This window comes from Trematomus bernacchii, unplaced genomic scaffold, assembly GCF_902827165.1.
Source record: "Trematomus bernacchii unplaced genomic scaffold, fTreBer1.1, whole genome shotgun sequence".
Lineage (NCBI taxonomy): Eukaryota > Metazoa > Chordata > Actinopteri > Perciformes > Nototheniidae > Trematomus > Trematomus bernacchii.
This window is the reverse complement of record NW_022987608.1, coordinates 1,302,787-1,322,992: the sequence shown is the minus strand read 5'-3', so window position 1 is coordinate 1,322,992 and position 20,206 is coordinate 1,302,787. Positions and strand designations below refer to the sequence as shown.

Genomic DNA, 20,206 nt, shown 5'->3' with positions numbered 1-20,206 from the left:
TATATTTTTCTTTTGGAGATCAATACTCCACATATCTATAACAATATATTACTCCATATATTTAGATAAAATGTTTTTCAGTGGAACAGATGTGCAATTCCTATGTCATCAACCTGTCATTAAACTGCTTTCAAAAACCCTTAAAGGTCCCATGTCATGCTTTTCTGGTTATCACCCGTCCCCTTGTGTGTTATGAAGGTTTTTCTGCATGTAAACGGTCTGCAGAGTCACAAACCCTCAAAGTACACCCTGTAGCGAGTAAAACTCTAACACAGAAAAGACCTGTCTATGCTGCCCCAGAACGCCTCGATGGAGATTTCTCTTTTTCCATTTGTTTCCCATGCGGTTCCCGGAAGAAACAAATGGACCAATCCGCGGAGCTCCTCACACACCAGGACCTTTAGCGTACATTTTCAACTAACAGGGAGTCCCATTGACTTGCATAGAGCTCCCTGGCTGGTAATAGACGAGTTGGGATGGCGGAGAAATGCTCTCCGCAGACCCATTCTCACAGCGTTTATAAACGTTTTTCTTACTCAATATCAAGCCTAACTTATTGTGTTTACTTCGGCTGTGAGTGTTTGTGTGTGCTCAGGATTAGTTTTGCGCTGTCTCGCTGTATCGCCGACCCGGAAACCACACCAGTAAGCCAGATCATTGAGCAGCGAGCCTCGCAACGTCCCGACCAATCAGAGCACACTGGGCTCACAGGGAGGGGGGGGGGCGGAGCAACAAGCCGTTTAGGACAGAGAGTGAATACACATACTATACAGAGATGCTGTATGAGAAACCAATGTGAGTTTGGAAAGTTGCACAATATAAATCTATTCTAGTAGACCTCAACAATGGAATTATGATCAGTAGGAATGGCCATGACATGGGACCTTTAAATGGCTTTTTGTTTTAAGCTTTTTCTCACATATTGTTCGTTTTTTGGGGGAATTTCAAAACCTTTACAAATAAATAGCTACATTTGCATAGCAGAGCTTCTATCCATGCCTCTTCCTGCAGCTCCATATATCTACAACAATATATTACTCCATATATAGAAAATAAATGTTCAGTGGAACAGATGTGCAATTTCTAAGTGTCATTAAACTGCTTTCAAAATCCCTTAAATTACTCTTTCTCACATATTGTCAGTTTTTTGTTGGAATTTCAAAAACTTTTTAGAATAAATAGCTACAAGCTTCCATCCATGCCTCTTCCAGCAGCTAAGTAAAGGATGGAGCTATGGAGGAGTCAGTATCCCACATCCTAACACCGTGAAGTGGACGAAATGATGGCTGAAGGACCGATGTGTGGACTCACTTCCTGTTGCAGCTGGAATATCTTCACGATCTTCATCTCATCTCTGCTGTTTGGTTATTTAATTTGTATGACACTTGTAAATGCAGCTCTTTGGTTTTTCCAGCACTTAGTGGGCAGCCAATGAGGGGTGTCATGTCAGTGTGTGAGTAATTTAAAGGGTTTTGAAGTAGGCACCTGGAATAAAGCTGGTAAATGGAGCCGCTTGACTTGAACTTCAGGATTGATATGTGACAATGACATTATAAACATTGTCAGCTTCTATCAAAACATCTTCAAGGGGCATCAATGTGTTACAATACATTTGATCTCTTATACTACTTTCTATCCTTTGTCTTTTTTCTGATATTTTTTTCACTTTTGCCGACATACTATACTATTACCTATTTACTTTGACTTTTTCCACTTTTTCCGACATACTTTGACTTTTTTTAACATTTCGACATTCTATATATCAGTGACCATCAACTGGCGGCCCGCGGGCCAAATGTGGCACGCCAGACATTCTCATCCGGCACGCGCTGTGGCGCTGGCGGAGTGGTTAGTGCGTTCGCCCCCCACTCATTTCTTTTTTACAACGTCTCGTGAGTAATGTGCAGTACCGGAGTCCAACAGAGAGGCAGCAGCTGCGGGACAGTAGTAGGACCTGCCCTGAAGAAGAAGTGATCCTTCGTTAGCGTGAAGAGTCTGCTTTATGCGCTCCGCAGTAGCCCCCCGCTACGAGGCTCCGGCGACTTGACAGTACATGAGTGTGCTCCACTAGCACCCGGGGGGGGGGGGGGCTATATATAAAAATCGCTGGCCCCCGAAAGTGTCTCTAGGAATAATTTTGGTCCTTGGACAAATGTAGTTGGTGATCCCTGCTATATATACTATGACTTTGTTCCCTTTTATCGACATAGTATACTATGACTTTTTTCACTTTTTATATAATAAAAGTGACATAGTGTATGGTAAGTCGGAAATATATGAAATTAGTCGAAAATATCATAAAAAAACAACATAGTAAAGTCCTGGTATAGTATGTCGAAAATCTTTTTTCTCAACATATTATACTTATTTTTGTTTTGGTTTTGTTGGACTAATTTAACCCCTGTATATAAATAGAAACACAGACACAAACGTTTCTCTGTCTCTCACTGAATGAGAACCAATATGTTTAAAACAGCCTCTGATGCATATGTATTTCCAGCAGCTGGTGTCCTATAGGCAGGAGGAGGAAGGTGGGTGCGTGGAGGAGAGGGAAGAAGTCGAAGAGATTGAGAGACATTGTGTGTGTGTGTGTGTGTGTGTGTGTGTGTGTGCGTGTGTGTGTGTGTGTGTGTGTGTGTGTGTGTGTGTGTGTGCGTGTGCGTGTCCTGTCCTGAAACACACTCTTCTCGTCGGCTGTTTACATCTCTTTGGCACGTCGTCTGTGGCTGTTTCCATGGCGATGGGAGTAAAGATAGTTGGGATGTGTCAGAGATGCAGCACTTTGCTCAGTTTGCTCGATGGGAGTTGAAGAGTGAACAGGAAGTGGGAGTGAACAGGAAGTGGGAGTGAACAGGTCACACAGGAAGTGGGAGTGGAGGGCAGCGGCTGAGAAACGCTGGCTTGTTTTTTGGGCAGAGACTGGTTCTGTTGACGCTCACTAGGGAATGATGCTGTCATGATACAAGGGTTTAAAGCACATTTAAAGTAGATGATTAAGTAGAACATCCACCTCCATCGCTACCTGAGATACTGCACATTTTACAGAACGACATTATTGGTAGGTAGAAAGCCCAGAAAGGAGATCACATGCAAAGTCAGCAGTCATTGTGTATAGTTGTGTACTATATGTAGTTTAAATATGGTTAAAGGGGCTCTTTTATTCTCATGTTCAGGTGTATATCAGTATGTAGTGTCTCTACTTTAAAGAGTCCTCTCCTGCTGATCTTCAGGTGTATATCAGTATGTAGTGTCTCTACTTTAAAGAGTCCTCTCCTGCTGATGTTCAGGTGTATATCAGTATATAGTGTCTCTACTTTAAAGAGTCCTTTCCTGATGATGTTTAGGTGTATATCAGTGTGTAGTGTCTCTACTTTAAAGAGTCCTCTCCTGCTGATGTTCAGGTGTATATCAGTATGTAGTGTCTCTACTTTAAAGAGTCCTCTCCTGCTGATGTTCAGGTGTATATCAGTATGTAGTGTCTCTACTTTAAAGAGTCCTCTCCTGCTGATGTTCAGGTTTATATCAGTATGTAGTGTCTCTACTTTAAAGAGTCCTCTCTTGCTGATGTTCAGGTGTATATCAGTATGTAGTGTCTCTACTTTAAAGAGTCCTCTCCTGCTGATGTTCAGGTGTATATCAGTATGTAGTGTCTCTACTTTAAAGAGTCCTCTCCTGCTGATGTTCAGGTGTATATCAGTATGTAGTGTCTCTACTTTAAAGAGTCCTCTCCTGCTGATATTCAGGTGTATATCAGGATGTAGTGTCTCTACTTTAAAGAGTCCTCTCCTGCTGATGTTCAGGTGTATATCAGTATGTAGTGTCTCTACTTTAAAGAGTCCTCTCCTGCTGATGTTCAGGTGTATATCAGTATGTAGTGTCTCTACTTTAAAGAGTCCTCTCCTGCTGATGTTCAGGTGTATATCAGTATGTAGTGTTCTTCTTAAAGAGTCCTCTCCTGCTGATGTTCAGGTGTATATCAGTATGTAGTGTCTCTACTTTAAAGAGTCCTCTCCTGCTGTTGTTCAGGTGTATATCAGTATGTAGTGTTTCTACTTTAAAGAGTCCTCTCCTGCTGATGTTCAGGTGTATATCAGTATGTAGTGTCTCTACTTTAAAGAGTCCTCTCCTGCTGATGTTCAGGTGTATATCAGTATGTAGTGTCTCTACTTTAAAGAGTCCTCTCCTGCTGATATTCAGGTGTATATCAGTATGTAGTGTCTCTACTTTAAAGAGTCCTCTCCTGCTGATGTTCAGGTGTATATCAGTATGTAGTGTCTCTACTTTAAAGAGTCCTCTCCTGCTGATGTTCAGGTGTATATCAGTATGTAGTGTCTCTACTTTAAAGAGTCCTCTCCTGCTGATGTTCAGGTGTATATCAGTATGTAGTGTCTCTACTTTAAAGAGTCCTCTCCTGCTGATGTTCAGGTGTATATCAGTATGTAGTGTCTCTACTTTAAAGAGTCCTCTCCTGCTGATGTTCAGGTGTATATCAGTATGTAGTGTCTCTGCATGTCTCCATGCTTTAATGTTCAAAAAGCTCTTTATTTTTCTCATACTGCCTGTGCTGCAGCACCTCTTTTCACCCTCTGTCTGAAACCAGAGCCCAGTCTGCTCTGATTGGTTAGCTGGCCGGCTCTGTTGTGATTGGTCAACCGCTTAGAGATGTCCCACCCCTTAACCTATCATGTACAATGTGATGGAGTGCTAACCCCTCTAAAAAAAAGGTATATTGTTCTTTAAAAAAAACACCTAAATACACTTTGAGTTAGCCAAGGCTCTCTGAGAACTTGAGAGATACATTTAATTTCCATTAGTGCCCAAAATCTCTGAAGAAACTCAAGATTATGCCTGAAACGTCAGCCTTTGACCTTTGAAACATTAACAAAAACACATACAAGCCTACTTGAGATGTTAAGTAACTATTTTGTAAGGCTTGACATGATTGTATTGTAAACAAGAAATGGGAATATCTTGTCAACGGCTGTGAGTATTTTTAAGTAAATCAGAAATCAGTGCATCAGAGAAAAGGACAAATCAAAGACAGAAACAACCAGTTAGATAAACAGTTTATGTGAATCCCTCACATAGCATTTACCTTCACTCTGTACACACTGGGTTGAATGTGAAATACAGAATGTCATTTCATTTTTTTTCTATTTTATACATTTGTTTTCAGCATGCACGAACGGCTCCACGAATACAGACTTCAAACTAGAGTTTTTCCTCACAGTAAAACGTACGAAACATCGGATCAAAACCCTGACAGTTCGAGGACACAATGGGAAGCGCAGCATCAGACTACCATGACTTTTTTTTGTTTTACAAATAAGAGCAACAGTAAAGAAGACACAAAAATACATGTTCTGGATCCAAACTACATCATCCCGAAAAGACACAAAGAACGACCACTCCTTTTTTCCATTAACAGAGTGAAGCAGCGTGTGCACAACAAGGAGGATTGTGGGTAAAAGGGTGACACTTTGACAGCTAAACATCAACGTTGCAGTCCTTTCCGTCAGAGCTGCATTTTGACTTTTGCCTTCTTGTTTAAAACGGGCTGCTGAAATCACAGTGTGGATCGGCGTTTAGTTTTTTTTGGGTTTTATTGCAAATCTTGATCTGATTGTTTGGGATTTTTGCTACTGTGCAGATGTAGCCATTCTAGAAGTCCCGCTTTATAAACTTCTGCTACACTTTTTGCTCCGACGGGGCAACTTTGAAAAAATAAAGTTATGCAGTTTCGAGTAGTAATAATACATTTGGTTTTGCAAACATCTGCAGCACATATGCACGACTTCGGGGACTTCTACAACGGCGCCTGCATCACAGAACTCTGTCTCCTTGGTGTTGGTGCTCAAACTAACTGGGAGAGTGACGGTCCACTCCGACCAATCAAACTGCAGATCTTACCCTGGTGTTTTTAGGATACACACACACACACACATTTACACACAGCAGAGCACTTTAAACCTGCTGGAAATGACCAAAACAGAAGCAGAGATGTTACATGTATCCAACTTTGTCTCTCTATACCGTATATACTGTATGTAGAAGTTCATATATAAACACTTCATTTTTAAGTACACACAAAGTGCCTCACATCTTAATACACTTGATTGAGTGTCATTTAGCAACCATCGTTACCATCGAAAGACGTTTGTTGTCTTATATACAGGAGCGATATCTATACAGTCTCTTTTGAAGACGTGTCCGCTGTGCTCTCCTTTTTTTTTCTCCACAGGAAAACAAAACAAGACGTCAAAGAAAACGTAAATGCTAATCCAAGTTCTCCCAGGATTTCCTTTTTGATCTTTAACTTCCTGTTGAGCCGACAGCTGTCAGTCAGAAAGAGTCTTTGTGCGCCTCCTCGTCCACATAATGTCCTGCAGGACGTCCTCATGACTGAAGACTTATCCCTCCGTCATTCAAATAGGGAATGATTCGTCTACATTTAAAAAATATAAACACAAGTCTCATCTCTAAATATCAGAAATGCATCTTCTCTTGAACGTGTCCATATAGCACAGATCTCTGTCAGCTTATATCAGAACTCGGGGGTGATTCAATACTTTTTATTTCTTTTTTAATTGTTTGATTTTTTATGTGTGAGACGCATCTAGCTGTGAGCCAGTTTCTAGGCAACCATCTGCTACTGTTTCAGTATGAAGGGATGGGAGAGGCTGCTCTACACCTGTTGGTGCATAGGAAGAAATGTGTGAAATATTGTGAATGAATAAAGAAAAAGGCGTCTTTGGTGCATGAGATTTCAAAACTGTAACATGTTCGTCTGTGTAGTTTGAGAGCAGTTAATAGCCCTTAGTGATGCATGGTATACTGTGCAGGAAAATGATGTAACAGTTGTTGTGTTTGTGATCAACAAATCTGCTCTTAGGGTATAAATTGTGTGCAAATGCGAAAAAAATCAGGATGCAAATTTCTCATGGTGTAATTTTGTTTACTCTAATTATAATTGTGTCTCAATATTATGTGTTAATCACAATTTACGAGGCTCTGTAGAGGAGATGAGCCACAGGAACACCCAAAATCCGGACAAATTGGGGAACACTTAAACATCTCAAGCGTGCGTGTGTGTGTGTGTGACCTAGAATTACTATCCTCGTGGGGACCTACATCTGTTTACACAGTCACGTGTGGGGACTCGCCTCCCTTATGGGGACAAAAGGGAGGTCCCCATGAGGGGAATCATTAATTTTAGGGTGAAGACTTGGTTAGGGTTAGGGTTAGGGTTAGGCATGTGTTGGTTATGGTTAAGGTTGGGATAAGTCTCCAGGAAATGCATGTAAGTCAATCTAATGTCCCCTGAAGTGATGTATACATGGTATGTGTGTGTGTGTGTGTGTGTGTGTGTCAGTTTGGTCAGTGTTTGTTTGTTTTGAAAAAATGAGTGGGGATGAAGTATTAGTTGCTACTATCACATTTAAGTCACATTTTGTTGTCAATTAATTTCTTGGTGTCATGCAATCTTGAATGTAATGTAATTCTACCCTCACTCATCCTGTTAAAAAAATAAAATTATACAAAATATGATGTGTTAATCATCCACTGATTCAAATGCTACAAGCAGCACCTTCAAGAGAAACCACACAACAGGTACATATCTTCTGAGGGATTATTGAATAACCCCCGTTTAAACACACATTAACACCAAATCATGACCAAAAAAGTGTTCTGCACAGCAACCCTCACACCTGTTACCTGTCCAAAATGGCGGTGTAATTTCCTCCAGGATGTTAAGACAGAACGCTGCTCTCTGCTTGTGTGAAACCAGTAAAGACAACCTCTTTGCAGATATCTGTGAGTGAACAACCAGAGACACACACACAGCTTTGGTGGCACCCAGTCAGAGGAAACAGAAACATGGAGAGAATTGGAAATGGAAACACACACACAGCTGGTATTCTGTGTGTTCGCAGTCTCCTGGGTGGACTGTAGATGAAGGAAATGGCAAAATGAGACACGAGTCTTGTCCGAAAGCCCAACATAATAACGTTAAATTAAAAAACTCTTCCTATATATATGTTTTGCAATCTCACGGTGTCCCTTCCTGCTCCCCATGCCGTGTTGTTGGATGGTGACAGGATGATCCATGCAATAACACGAGCAGGTGAGAGACAGATTGTGAGTCGAGACAAACGTCCTCTTCTGTCTCCAGCACGGAAAATAAAGTCATGTGAGGTTAAAATGATATCTCTCTCTCTTTCTTTTTTATTGGAAGCACGTCTTTTTCACCTAAATACAGCAACATCCCTGATATTTCATGTGTCCTTTTATCTATGGCTGCTACTTCTGAAGCCAAGGGGTTTTATTGCAAGTGTCAAACATTATCGAGCTAAAGGAACTCCAGGAAAAGCTCATCTATCTGCAGGGAAAAGTGAGAAGTTGCTCTAATAGTCTTAGTTACACATGTAAGTACTTATGCACTATAATTCTTCATTGTGGAAATGTATCATAAGTCTAATTTAATTATACTTGTCTTCATAACTTCCTAATTTGGGTTTTACCACATGTATGTTAGGTTTGTAATTACCATGCGTGATGTATTTCCCCCTCTGTCCTTTGTACCATTCGAACTGTAAAGTCCACTGTCAAATGTCAAAATGTGTGATATTGGGCTATAAATAAACGTTGATTGATTGATTGATTGATTGATAGACTGTAATGTAAATTGCATGTGTGTGTGTGTGTGTGTGTGTGTGTGTGTGTGTGTGTGTGTGTGTGTGTGTGTGTGTGTGTGTGTGTGTGTGTGTGTTGGAGGAGGTCTCAGAGGATGGAGGGGATGGGGGAGCGAGAGCGTCGCAGAGGGCAGGGCGATCCGTACGGCGAGGTCACGGGAGAAAACCTCAGGGTGTTCGATGACAGGCTCGAAATGTTGTTTAAACTCCGGGATTTCTCATAGCCTTCAGATGGAGGAGCGACAGAGAGGAGGTGGAGGACAAATACACACACAGGCAGGCAGGCGAGCAGGCAGCAAGGCAACGATCCAAGTCCAAAGAAGCCGAGCGAAACCGAGACAAGACAGGAGACAGAATGAGACAGAGCATGTTTAAAATGTGGTCATGCCAATAAATGTATTGTATTGTATTGTATTGTATCGTGAGACAGAGCAACAGTCACTGAGAGCATGCACAATCCTGACTGAAACTGTGAGGCTTATTGAAGATGTGTATATGTAATCAGGAAACTCTAAACGTTACTGTTTTCCCTTATACTGTAAGCAGTGAAAAAACGGAAATGTTGACTTTAATTAGATGTATTTTGTACCTTTATTAGGTTAGTTGAAAGCAACTGTGGGGGAAACTTCTGAAGCAATTGGAAAACAGGTCTCAGAGAGACACGAGGAGAGCTGGAGCTTTGATGGCAAACACTGACGGTTTATTTGGAGTTACGGCCGGAGAATTTACAAGACATGTGGTGTGTCACGAGTTGACACAGCGGTTGCCAAAACAATTCTGAAGAACTCTTTCTGCAGCTCGAGGTTTTAACTAGTTCGGAGTTTAATAATCAACATTCTTTATCAGCGAGACTAAACAATTATGGACCCTGAATCTAACTAGAGCTCTCGTCCATAGGAAAGAATGTGCGCCAGGGAACCTTCGTCCCTGAACAGTAAACTACCTCATGGCGGCTTGTGCTCTGTCATAGACTGGCAACAACAATGCGCCCAAGCTGCCCCTCCTTAAGAGAGATAGCAGCAATACCCAAGGCTGTAGACCTATGCCGTGGGAAAAGAGACAGTAAAGAGAGAAAATGATGAACTGGGTCGAAGGTTGAATACCTAAGCAAATTATTCCCTAACAGCAATGATATTAATTTTAACCTTTATTTAAACGTATATTTAATAGCCTTCAAATAACCTTGTACTTAAAACACATCTTTCTTTTCTCTTTTATGTATTTGCATTGCTTTTGATATTGAGGTAATCCAAAGGTAACGAAAGGTAATCAGGTTATTATAATTACCTCTATATTGTGATACTCAAATTAGGTTCAATTTTTTTTGACAAGTAACCAGTGATTCAAATGGTTTACATTTTTAAATGAACCCTCATTTTTCACGTGTGACCCTGGAATGAACTCTGCTTTTAAGAAATACCTGTGTGATTAAAACCCTGTCCAGAATTAAGTGTGGAAACTCGTCAAATAGGAGATAATGTTATTCTTAAACTAGTTGTATTAAACATAAGAATAATTCATTAGCAGTTATTCATCTCATGGCATTATCGTTAGTATATTCTTTCACAAGAAGTTAGTAAATCTTACTTTACTTATACATCCCATTGAGGCATCTAGTTCAAATGTATATAACAATAATGTATATTAAGACTACCAAAATGCACTTATAACATACTGAAGATAATACCTTTGTTTTTTAACACTTTAATGATGGATTCACACTTTCCACCTGCTAAAATTACAGAATGTGAAGCCCCCTTATTGAAATAAACAAGCAGCCAGATCATTAATTAAATTGAAACACTCGTGAGGAACATGGAAACCTCATTAGCATTTTGCACACCGCACCATTCGTCTGTTTCAGAACAAAGGGCAGCTGTGTGTGTGCCAACAGGTAGATAAAGGGACTAAAAAGGACCCCATGTTTTATTCATCATGGAGGCACAGCTGCGGACGCCTACACCCAAAGACACTATTGGAGAGAGGCCTTCCTGTGAGAAAAACCTCCATGATGTGGTTTATCTGCTATAATCTCAATTACAATCTGATAAACAATCAACAAGTAACATCTGAACAGCTTTCCACTTCTCGTAACTGTTAGGGAATAATTTGCTTAGGTATTCAACCTTTGACCCAGTTCATCATTTTCTCCTCTCACTGTCTCTTTCTCGTGGCATAGTTCTACGGCCTTGGGTATTGCTGCTATCTCTCTTAAGGAGGGGCAGCTTGGGCGCATTGTTGATGCCAGTCTATGACGGAGCACAAGCCGCCATGAGGTAGTTTACTGTTCAGGGACGTAGGTTCCCTGGCGCACATTCTTTCCTATGGACGAGAGCTCTAGTTAGATTCAGGGTCCATAATTATTTAGTCTCGCTGATAAAGAATGTTGATTATTACACTCCGAACTAGTTAAAACCTCGAGCTGCAGAAAGAGTTCTTCAGAATTGGTTTGGCAACCGCTGTGTCAACTCGTGACACACCACCTGTCTTGTGAATTCTCCGGCCGTAACTCCAAATAAACCGTCAGTGTTTGCCATCAAAGCTCCAGCTCTCCTCGTGCCTCTCTCTGTATTTAATACGTTGTTGTTTTGTCACTTTCGCTAATACAGAATTTGTGATTGTGTATTTTTATGATACACAAATCTGAAACATGAACTGCTCTGACTGTTCTGATTAGATGTATTTAAATAATATTACGCACATAATGTAAAATGAAAAATGAAAATCCACATCTCATCTATTATAACATTTAGCTCCAATTAAATGCAATCATGTTTAAAAACCTGTTGTGTCTCGTCAAATGTGTTAGTTATGTTTTTGTATTTTGTCTGTCATTTCCTGTTTTATTTTGTATTTACCTCTTGTCTTTCATTTCAGGCCCTAGTTTCTTCCTCCACGTGTGTGTTTTTCCCGCCATCATCAGTGTCTGCCCCGCCCCTGATTGTTTCCACCTGTCCCCACTCACCTCATGTTTAAATAGTCCTGTCTCTCCCCTGTCCTGTGTCAGTTTGTCTGGTTTGTTTCCCCGAATGGTCGTGCCGAGCCTCGGCTCAGAAAGGACTGCTTTCTCTCATGTCAGGTTTTGTTGATTTTTGTAGGCTTAAGTTTTTTCTTAAGTTCTCCTTTTGTTATTCCTCCTTGTGAGCGCTTTTTGTTTATTCCAGCACCTACTCTGTTAAGAGGGATTTCCTGACCATTGGAATGTAATAAATAAATGTTATTACATTCAGGACTTTGTCTCTGGGTCGTGCATTTGGGTTCATCAGTTTCTGTCGAGGTCCTGACAAAACCTTTGATTCCTGCATGCAGTTACCTGTCATTCCACTTCTCGTAACAACATATTTTATTATATTTGTATGAGTATTTTTGTCATATTATACTGTACGTTGTTTTTTGGTATATCTACAGTTCGTGTAAATATTGCTCTACATGTTAGTGTTATAATAGTTGTTATATTTTTGGTTGTTTTTCTTACAATTTATCATCTTTGACTGTTTTTATGTATGCACCACATACACCAAGGGAAATTCCTCGTATGTACGCTGCGCCTCCCCTGAAGCTTTCTGGTTCTCACTTTGAAAACCGCTGCACTAGATCATTGGTATTCTTACAAAATGGGAGTAAAATCTTCCCTTTAAAGGACGGCGCTCTAATTGGAGGAAAGCATGGATTTAATTTTGGTCCCGAGAGAACAGTAGCACTCTGAGAATTTAGAATAAAGCTCGGACAGCCGGACGTTAACTTCTGCTAAAAGGCTATTAGATCCAACGCTTCCACATTACACAGCGCAGATTAACACAACAATAATGCCTCGAGAAGCTCGAGATAAAATGGAGGAATTCATCTTACATGCTTTAGTCTTCTTAATATCATTTTAGTGTGGTGACATATTATAGAGGCGGTTACCAAACATTGCCTTTTAGTGACCACACAGTGTCCACTGCATGAGTGTCTCAGTTTATACTTCATGACCTTTTCTGCTTTTGAAAGTTGCATGACTCAACAACAGGGCTTCCCTTTCTTAGTCTGACCTTTCCATCTGTGCGTCTATGTGCAATATACCCTGTTTTGCAATTAACTTTTGCTAAATGCAAAACAGTACCTTCAATCTCAACACCTTTATATGTTCACCTAGCTTTTACATGTTGATCAACCATGGTTTTAATAACATGTGCTTATCTCTATTAAAATATTTACCTACTGTACAGTTCAATGCAATCACATTAAAAGACCTTTGATTCCTCCATGCAGTTACCTGTCTTCCTCATCCCTCCGTCTGCAGCGTAGTCACTGGCAGCGAGCAGGAAGCAGGTTCCCCCCCCGCTGAGGTCCTGCTCTCGGGTGCTGGACCTCCTCATCGGGACCCTCTCCTCCGGGGACAGAGTGAGGTCACTGCCCCCCCCACTGCAGTCTGCTGACAGAACTGACACATACAATCTATATTTTAATTCCCTGACTCAAATACTTGTTCTTTTAAAACCCAACAGAGATGGCAAAAGTACACACATCCTTTACTCAAGTAGAAGTACAGATACTCGTGTTTAAAAATACTCTGGTGAAAGTAGAAGTACTGACTAAACTTCTTTACTCAAGTGAAAGTAAAGAGGGCTTTGAAATGTACTTCAGTAAAAAGTACCCATAACTAGCAGCTGTTCTAAAGAGTACCTGACCTCCCTTTATATTAATAGAACAATAATGTCATTGTTAGCTAATGAATGTTTCCATGCTGAACAACGGCAACATGACAACGTTTTCATTGGTCCCTCTTCTTTAGAGAAGACCAGGAAATGATGGATACACGGATCGTGTTCAAATCAATAGGCACGCAATGACTCTAAATAATAATGATCACGCCACCAAACACACATTCAAACTAAAGGAACCAGCCTGTTTGGGAAATGTAAGAAGTAGAAAGTACAGGTATTTGTGTTCAAAATGTAAGAAGTAGAAAGTACAGGTATTTGTGTTCAACATGTAAGAAGTAGAAAGTACAGGTATTTGTGTTCAACATGTAAGAAGTCAAAAGTCATCAGGAAAATAATTAGTGGAGTAAAGTAGTGATACCAGAAAAATGTATTTAAGTACAGTAACGAAGTATTTGTACTCCACTACTTCCCACCTCTGAAACTCAATGTCAGGTGGAGTTACTCCAGTATGAATGGTGCCATTTCAGTGATAATATCAATTATTTGGGCCACATGCCAATCAATTATTTGGGTCTACATGCAAATGACTTGCATGTGGAATAAGACCAAGTTCTGACCACTTGTTGATTAGAAACACATTAAAAAAAATATTCCTCTGAGGATGGAGTTGCTCTGTTCCTGCATTTGAGATCAATTCCACTTGTATATTGACTTTCTTTAATACTTTATTAAATATAACAAAAGACAAACTTTGTCCATTAATCATTTATCAGTTTCTCTTAAGAATTTCCTCTACAAATTTCACCTGAGATATAAAACAACACTTATTTGTAATAACCTAAACGTCTCAGTCTTACCTGAGCGGTTGCGTTCGAGTCCCCTTCCTCCTTTGGTGTTGCACAGGTCACTTTGAGTGCTGTTGCAGGTGGTGTTGAGCTCAGCTTTGCAGTAAATGGGCGACCCCCCCTGCACCGCCTGAGGAATGTGCTTCTTCCTCTTCTTGGGAAGCTTCTGCTTGGCCATGGCCAGCGAGTAGTACATCCCAAAGTTATTCACGATAACAGGAACGGGCATGGCTATCGTCAGAACGCCCGCCAAGGCACACAACGCACCAACAACCATGCCTGACCAGGTCTCTGGATACATGTCTCCATAACCCAGTGTTGTCATGGTCACCACGGCCCACCAAAAGCCAATTGGGATGTTTTTGAACTTTGTGTGGTTGCTACCCGTTGGGTCGTTGGGATCTGCGCCAATTCGCTCGGCGTAGTAGATCATGGTGGCGAAAATAAGTACTCCCAACGCCAGGAAAATGATGAGCAGCAGGAATTCGTTGGTGCTCGCTCGTAAAGTGTGTCCGAGCACTCTTAAACCCACGAAGTGACGCGTTAGCTTGAAGATACGAAGGATTCGAACGAAGCGAACCACTCTGAGGAAACCTAACACATCTTTGGCAGCTTTGGAAGAAAGGCCGCTCAACCCAACCTCTAAGTAGAAAGGCAGGATGGCCACAAAGTCGATGATGTTGAGGACGCTTTTAATAAACTCCAGCTTCACCGGACAGAACGTGACGCGGACGAGGAACTCAATGGTGAACCAGAAGACGCAAACGCCCTCCACATAGGTGAGAGCTGGGTCAGTTTCTATCTCGTACTGCGGGCCTGAGTCCGGAGCGCTGCTGTTCCTCGTTGGATCTGTCTTGTTGATGATGGTGTTAAACGCTTCGTGAGTCTCCAAGCAGAAGGTGGTGATGGAGACCAGGATGAAGAACAACGAGGCAAAGGCTATAAACTACAAGAGGGGAGGAGAAGAGCAGAGAAAAACATTGTGTTACTGTTAGAAAAATCGTACTCGTCACCAGCTTCAATCTCAGGATCCATGTATTTCTGATCCTCTCCAGAATGGAAGGAGTCATCACATACAGAGCATCAACTAGTTCCTGAACAGTGTCCTTCACATGCTGATATCCAAGAGAGGGAGTTACACAGTCACAAGATGGAGGAATACCAAGTTTTTTCTCGAAATGTTGTTTTTTTTCTTAAATTCCCAAAATGCTGACTTTCACTCAAAATTCTGACTTTCTCTCAAAATTCTGACTTTCTCAAAATTCTGACTTTCACTCAAAATTCTGACTTTCTCAAAATCCTGACTTTCTCTAAAAATTCTGACTTTTTCTCAAAATTCTGACTTTTTCTCAAATTCCCAAAATGCTGACTTTCACTCAAAATTCTGACTTTCTCTCAAAATTCTGACTTTCTCAAAATTCTGACTTTCACTCAAAATTCTGACTTTCTCAAAATGCTGACTTTCACTCAAAATTCTGACTTTCTCTCAAAATTCTGACTTTTTCTCAAATTCCCAAAATTCTGACTTTCACTCAAAATTCTGACTTTCTCTCAAAATCCTGACTTTCTCTAAAAATTCTGACTTTCTCTCAAAATTCTGACTTTTTCTCAAAATCCTGACTTTCTCTAAAAATGACTTTTTCTCAAAATTCTGACTTTTTCTCAAATTCCCAAAATGCTGACTTTCACTCAAAATTCTGGCTTTCTCTCAAAATTCTGACTTTCTCAAAATTCTGACTTTCTCAAAATTCTGACTTTTTCTCAAATTCCCAAAATGCTGACTTTCACTCAAAATTCTGACTTTCTCAAAATTCTGACTTTCTCAAAATTCTGACTTTTTCAAAATTCTGACTTTTTCTCAAATTCCCAAAATGCTGACTTTCACTCAAAATTCTGACTTTCTCTCAAAATTCTGACTTTCTCTCAAAATTCTGAGTTTCTCAAAATTCTGACTTTCTCAAAATTCTGACTTTTTCTCAAATTCCCAAAATGCTGACTTTCACTCAAAATTCTGACTTTCTCTCAAAATTCTGACTTTCTCTCAAAATTCTGACTTTCTCGAAATTCTGACTTTCTCAAAATTCTGACTTTCTCAAAATTCTGACTTTTTCTCAAATTCCCAAAATGCTGACTTTCACTCAAAATTCTGACTTTCTCTCAAAATTCTGACTTTCTCTCAAAATTCTGACTTTCTCAAAATTCTGACTTTCTTGAAATTCTGACTTTCTCAAAATTCTGACTTTCTCAAAATTCTGACTTTTTCTCAAATTCCCAAAATGCTGACTTTCACTCAAAATTCTGACTTTCTCAAAATTCTGACTTTTTCTCAAATTCCCAAAATGCTGACTTTCACTCAAAATTATGGCTTTCTCTCAAAATGCTGGCTTTTTCTCAAAATCTCAAAATTCGGACTTTTTCCGAATACTTAAAAATGTTAATAATCACTCGTCCCCGGCTTGAGCTTCAATCTCAGGATCCATGTATTTCTGATCCTCTCAAGAATGGAAGTAGTCATCACATACAGAGCATCAACTAGTTCCTGAACAGTGTCCTTCACATGCTGATATCCAAGAGAGGGAGTTACACAGTCACAAGATGGAGGAATAGAAAGCAGTATTCAATGTTTAGTTCAGATTAGCTCCACGTCAGAAATGAGCATGCTTGTCATATGTCTATCTCCATAGAGGCTGAATCATCATGTTAATCACATAGCTATCATATGCCTCAAACAGTCCTGATGCTCTTCTAGGTAATCAGACATCCTGTCATGTTCACAGCTACAGTTGGGATACCTTTGTTATCATGTGGACTCTGATGTTGGAAGAGTACATTCAGTATTCTCCCAACAGTTACTATCAATCCATCACAGACATGTTGAATGACGCTCTACTGTATGTACGGCTGTCGTGTCAAATTTTCATATAATTATTTAAATAATATATATAGATTATGTCTCATAACTCTGATTGCCTTTCAGTCGTTTATTTAGTATTTTTAATGTGTTTAAAAGAGACATATGTTAAGGATTAACATTTCAGGAATGGCAAAAGGTGGATTTGCAAATGGTTAAGGACTTATGGTTTAATGGTGGGGATGTTTAGATAATGCCTAAAATAATTTAAGGGTGGGACCAGTTGACTATTTTCTCTTTACTATATAGTGTGACTGTAAGCTGTGTTCTGTGTGCAAAGCCATTTTATCCTCTGAGGATGAAGTAGCTCTGTTCCTGCATTTGAGATCGATTTCAATTGTATATTGACTTTCTTTATTAATGTATTAAATATAACAAAAGACAAACTTTGTCCATGGATCATTTATCAGTTTCTCTTAAGAATGTCCTCCACACGGTGACTGGGAATCCATGCCCCGAGATAAATACATTAATTTACTCCAGAGAAAGACATTGAACCCAGAGACAAGTTAAATGAACTTGCATCAATTGGAAATGACTCCAGAGAGAGAAGCAATCTATTAGCAAGAGCAACAAACAAACACACACTTCCTCTTTGCTCCTGGAGGGAATGTAGGAGTGCACACGCAGACAGATTTAATTTAATACTGATGCTATGTTGGGCAGTTGGGAAGGAAAGTGGATTAACTAACCAGTCAGTATGGGATCGAGAAATGGGTTTGTCTTTGTGCAAATCGTTTTTTTGTTCTCCTATAGCACATTGAGGCCCAGGCTCCACGGGAACGCATACGGCAAAACGCATCGGAGTAACGCAAACGCCAAAAAGCTTCCGTCCACACGCAATATACACCGGATTATGTCTTGCTACACGAGACGGCTCCGTTTACATCCAACCGCTGTAAAAGCTGCAGTACATATGCCGAGCCTGTACGTGGCGCTGTAACTTCCTCCACAAAAGCAGCAACTTCCTCCACAAAAGCAGCGAAGAAGAATGGTTGTCATGGCTGCACTTCTGTTTATTCTCCTTGGTGGGGGCCGAGGGATCCGGGCAGAGTTTTTCGCCGGTCAACGTGTGTTAAAGTTTAAATCTTCCGGACAAAATGATAAAAGTGCCGGTCAAAGGTCTTCTTTGTTATTTATTGAGCTTTAAAACAAATGAATAACGACGATATAATGATATATAATAATAAAATACACAGAGCCTGTCTCTTTTTCCTCTCTTCTGACAGCATCAGTGTCTGTCTCATGCAGCAGCTGATCCTGTAATGATGACCCGACAGTAAAAATAAACATATTTATAACTAGTTTAGGTAGTTTGAGAGGTAATTAAAATAGCTAAGGGTGATGATCTGACTTGAAGTGTGTGTTTTGCTCCCGCTGCTTCACAGCCGGAGGAGCTGCGTGTCTCCGTCCTGTCAGATTAGACTTCACTCGCGTTTATGTCCATATCGAGATAAAGATAAATAATCTGAATTCAGTGTGCAGTGTACTTTTGCGGGGTGAGCAGCAGAGGCGGGGCTATTGCGTCATCATTATCAGAAACGGATGACCGTATAGGCTACCACACGGCCCCGTTGGACCCCCCAGAGCGCTCCGTTCCCAGATCTATCCACCTTTGGACCCGTTGTCGTTTGCAGGGTCCGTTTCTACCGTTCCGTTACGGCGTCGTGTGGCAAAAAGGGCTATACGCAAGAGAAATATGCGGATACAACCCGTTTTCGTTCCCGTGGAGCCTAGGCATAAGTCATGTCACTTTTCCATAGTTGCATTGTATTACATTTCAGGCTGTTGTCCTGGATTCAAGTTGCAGCAATAACAATAAAAACATGAATCACTACAATAAATGGATGTCTTCTTTATTCATGGTTTACTTCTAAGGAATTCATTATTTTACAGAATTGTGTCAGGCATGGTGGTCCATTGGCTGCATGTCTTCGCCCATCTTTCCCCCTTTCCTGTCTTTCTGTAGCTTAACCAAAAAAGCCATCTTAAAATGTGTCAAGTCTCGTTAAGAAAAACATGTGAGTTATAACAACTGATAATACAGCAGAATGTATCCGTACCACGTAAAGCATCGCCTGATTTAAATAGAAATTGTGCTTCAAAACAACTTTTTCTTAACCCTTAGATGCACGAGTGACTGGACCCTACACTCTTCCATAAGTGGGTCTAAAAGGACCTGTATTAGAATAATATGTGTTTTTATGCAATTTTTGGTTAAGAAAAATCTCTTGTATAATATTTAGTATTATATTTTGGTTCACACTAGAAATATTTTATATTTAATTTTTCACTATTTATAATTTTAGAAATGTCTTTTTTCCCATAGGTTTCCATAGAAAATGCATGCGGGTCAGTTTTGACCCACTTATGGAAGCTTGGGGTACTAATACAAAAACTACAATTTCTTAAAATGTAAATTAAAAATGTGAATGGCATGATATCCAAAACATGTTTTTTGAGGAATAGCTGGAATATGAAATGATACATTTTATTAATTACAAAGATACTTCAAGAAAACCACCTCACCGGGTCCAAAAAGACCCACTTATGGAAGCTTGGGGTACTAATACAAAAACTACAATTTCTTAAAATGTATAACATTTAAATTGAAAATTCAAATGGCATGATATCCAAAACATGTTTTTTGAGGAATAGCTGGAATATGAAATGATAAAAAAATGTCATTACAAAGATACTTCAAGAAAACCACCTCACCGGGTCCAAAAAGACCCACTTATGCATCTAAGGGTTGTTGAAATAGAATTGAAGTAACTTTATTTGGCAAAATGACAGCCCTGCAGCTCAGTCTGTAAATAATTCAAGGATTCAAGGCTTTTATTGTCCTTTGTTCATAGCTACACGACAAAAAGTAAACAAACACTGAAATAATACGAAAAAAATTCAAAGTTGGAGAGGAACCAAAGACGCGGCAGCCATCTTTATTTAATGAGTTACATAGAGATTTCGTTCTTGTTTTGGTGTTCCTCTGCACACCACCTGTCAGACGCAGAGCTCACATCCAGCTTTCCTGCGAGACGGAGCAGATTTGCTGCTTTCTTCACATCCTGCGCTCCTCCTACTGACGCCTGAAGAAGTCGTTTCACACCC

The 20,206-nt window shown here is 40.1% G+C and overlaps 1 protein-coding gene across 2 annotated transcripts in view; it reads right to left on the bottom strand.

The window, feature by feature from the left end:
- Positions 1 to 7,411: 7,411 nt before the first annotated feature.
- Positions 7,412 to 20,206, bottom strand: part of kcnc2 (potassium voltage-gated channel, Shaw-related subfamily, member 2) — a 62,893-nt gene continuing 50,098 nt past the window's right edge. Inside the window, exons 2-4 of one of the 2 annotated variants that reach the window (XM_034131277.1) lie at positions 14,197 to 15,130; positions 12,949 to 13,116; positions 7,412 to 7,813 (exon numbers count right to left, since the gene is read on the bottom strand). In XM_034131277.1, the coding sequence (XP_033987168.1) occupies positions 7,752 to 7,813; positions 12,949 to 13,116; positions 14,197 to 15,130 (1,164 nt within the window). In that variant the 3' untranslated portion in view covers positions 7,412 to 7,751. Of the gene's footprint in view, positions 7,814 to 8,770; positions 8,919 to 12,948; positions 13,117 to 14,196; positions 15,131 to 20,206 lie in introns of those variants that run through there. The other variant, XM_034131276.1, reaches the window with a different exon arrangement.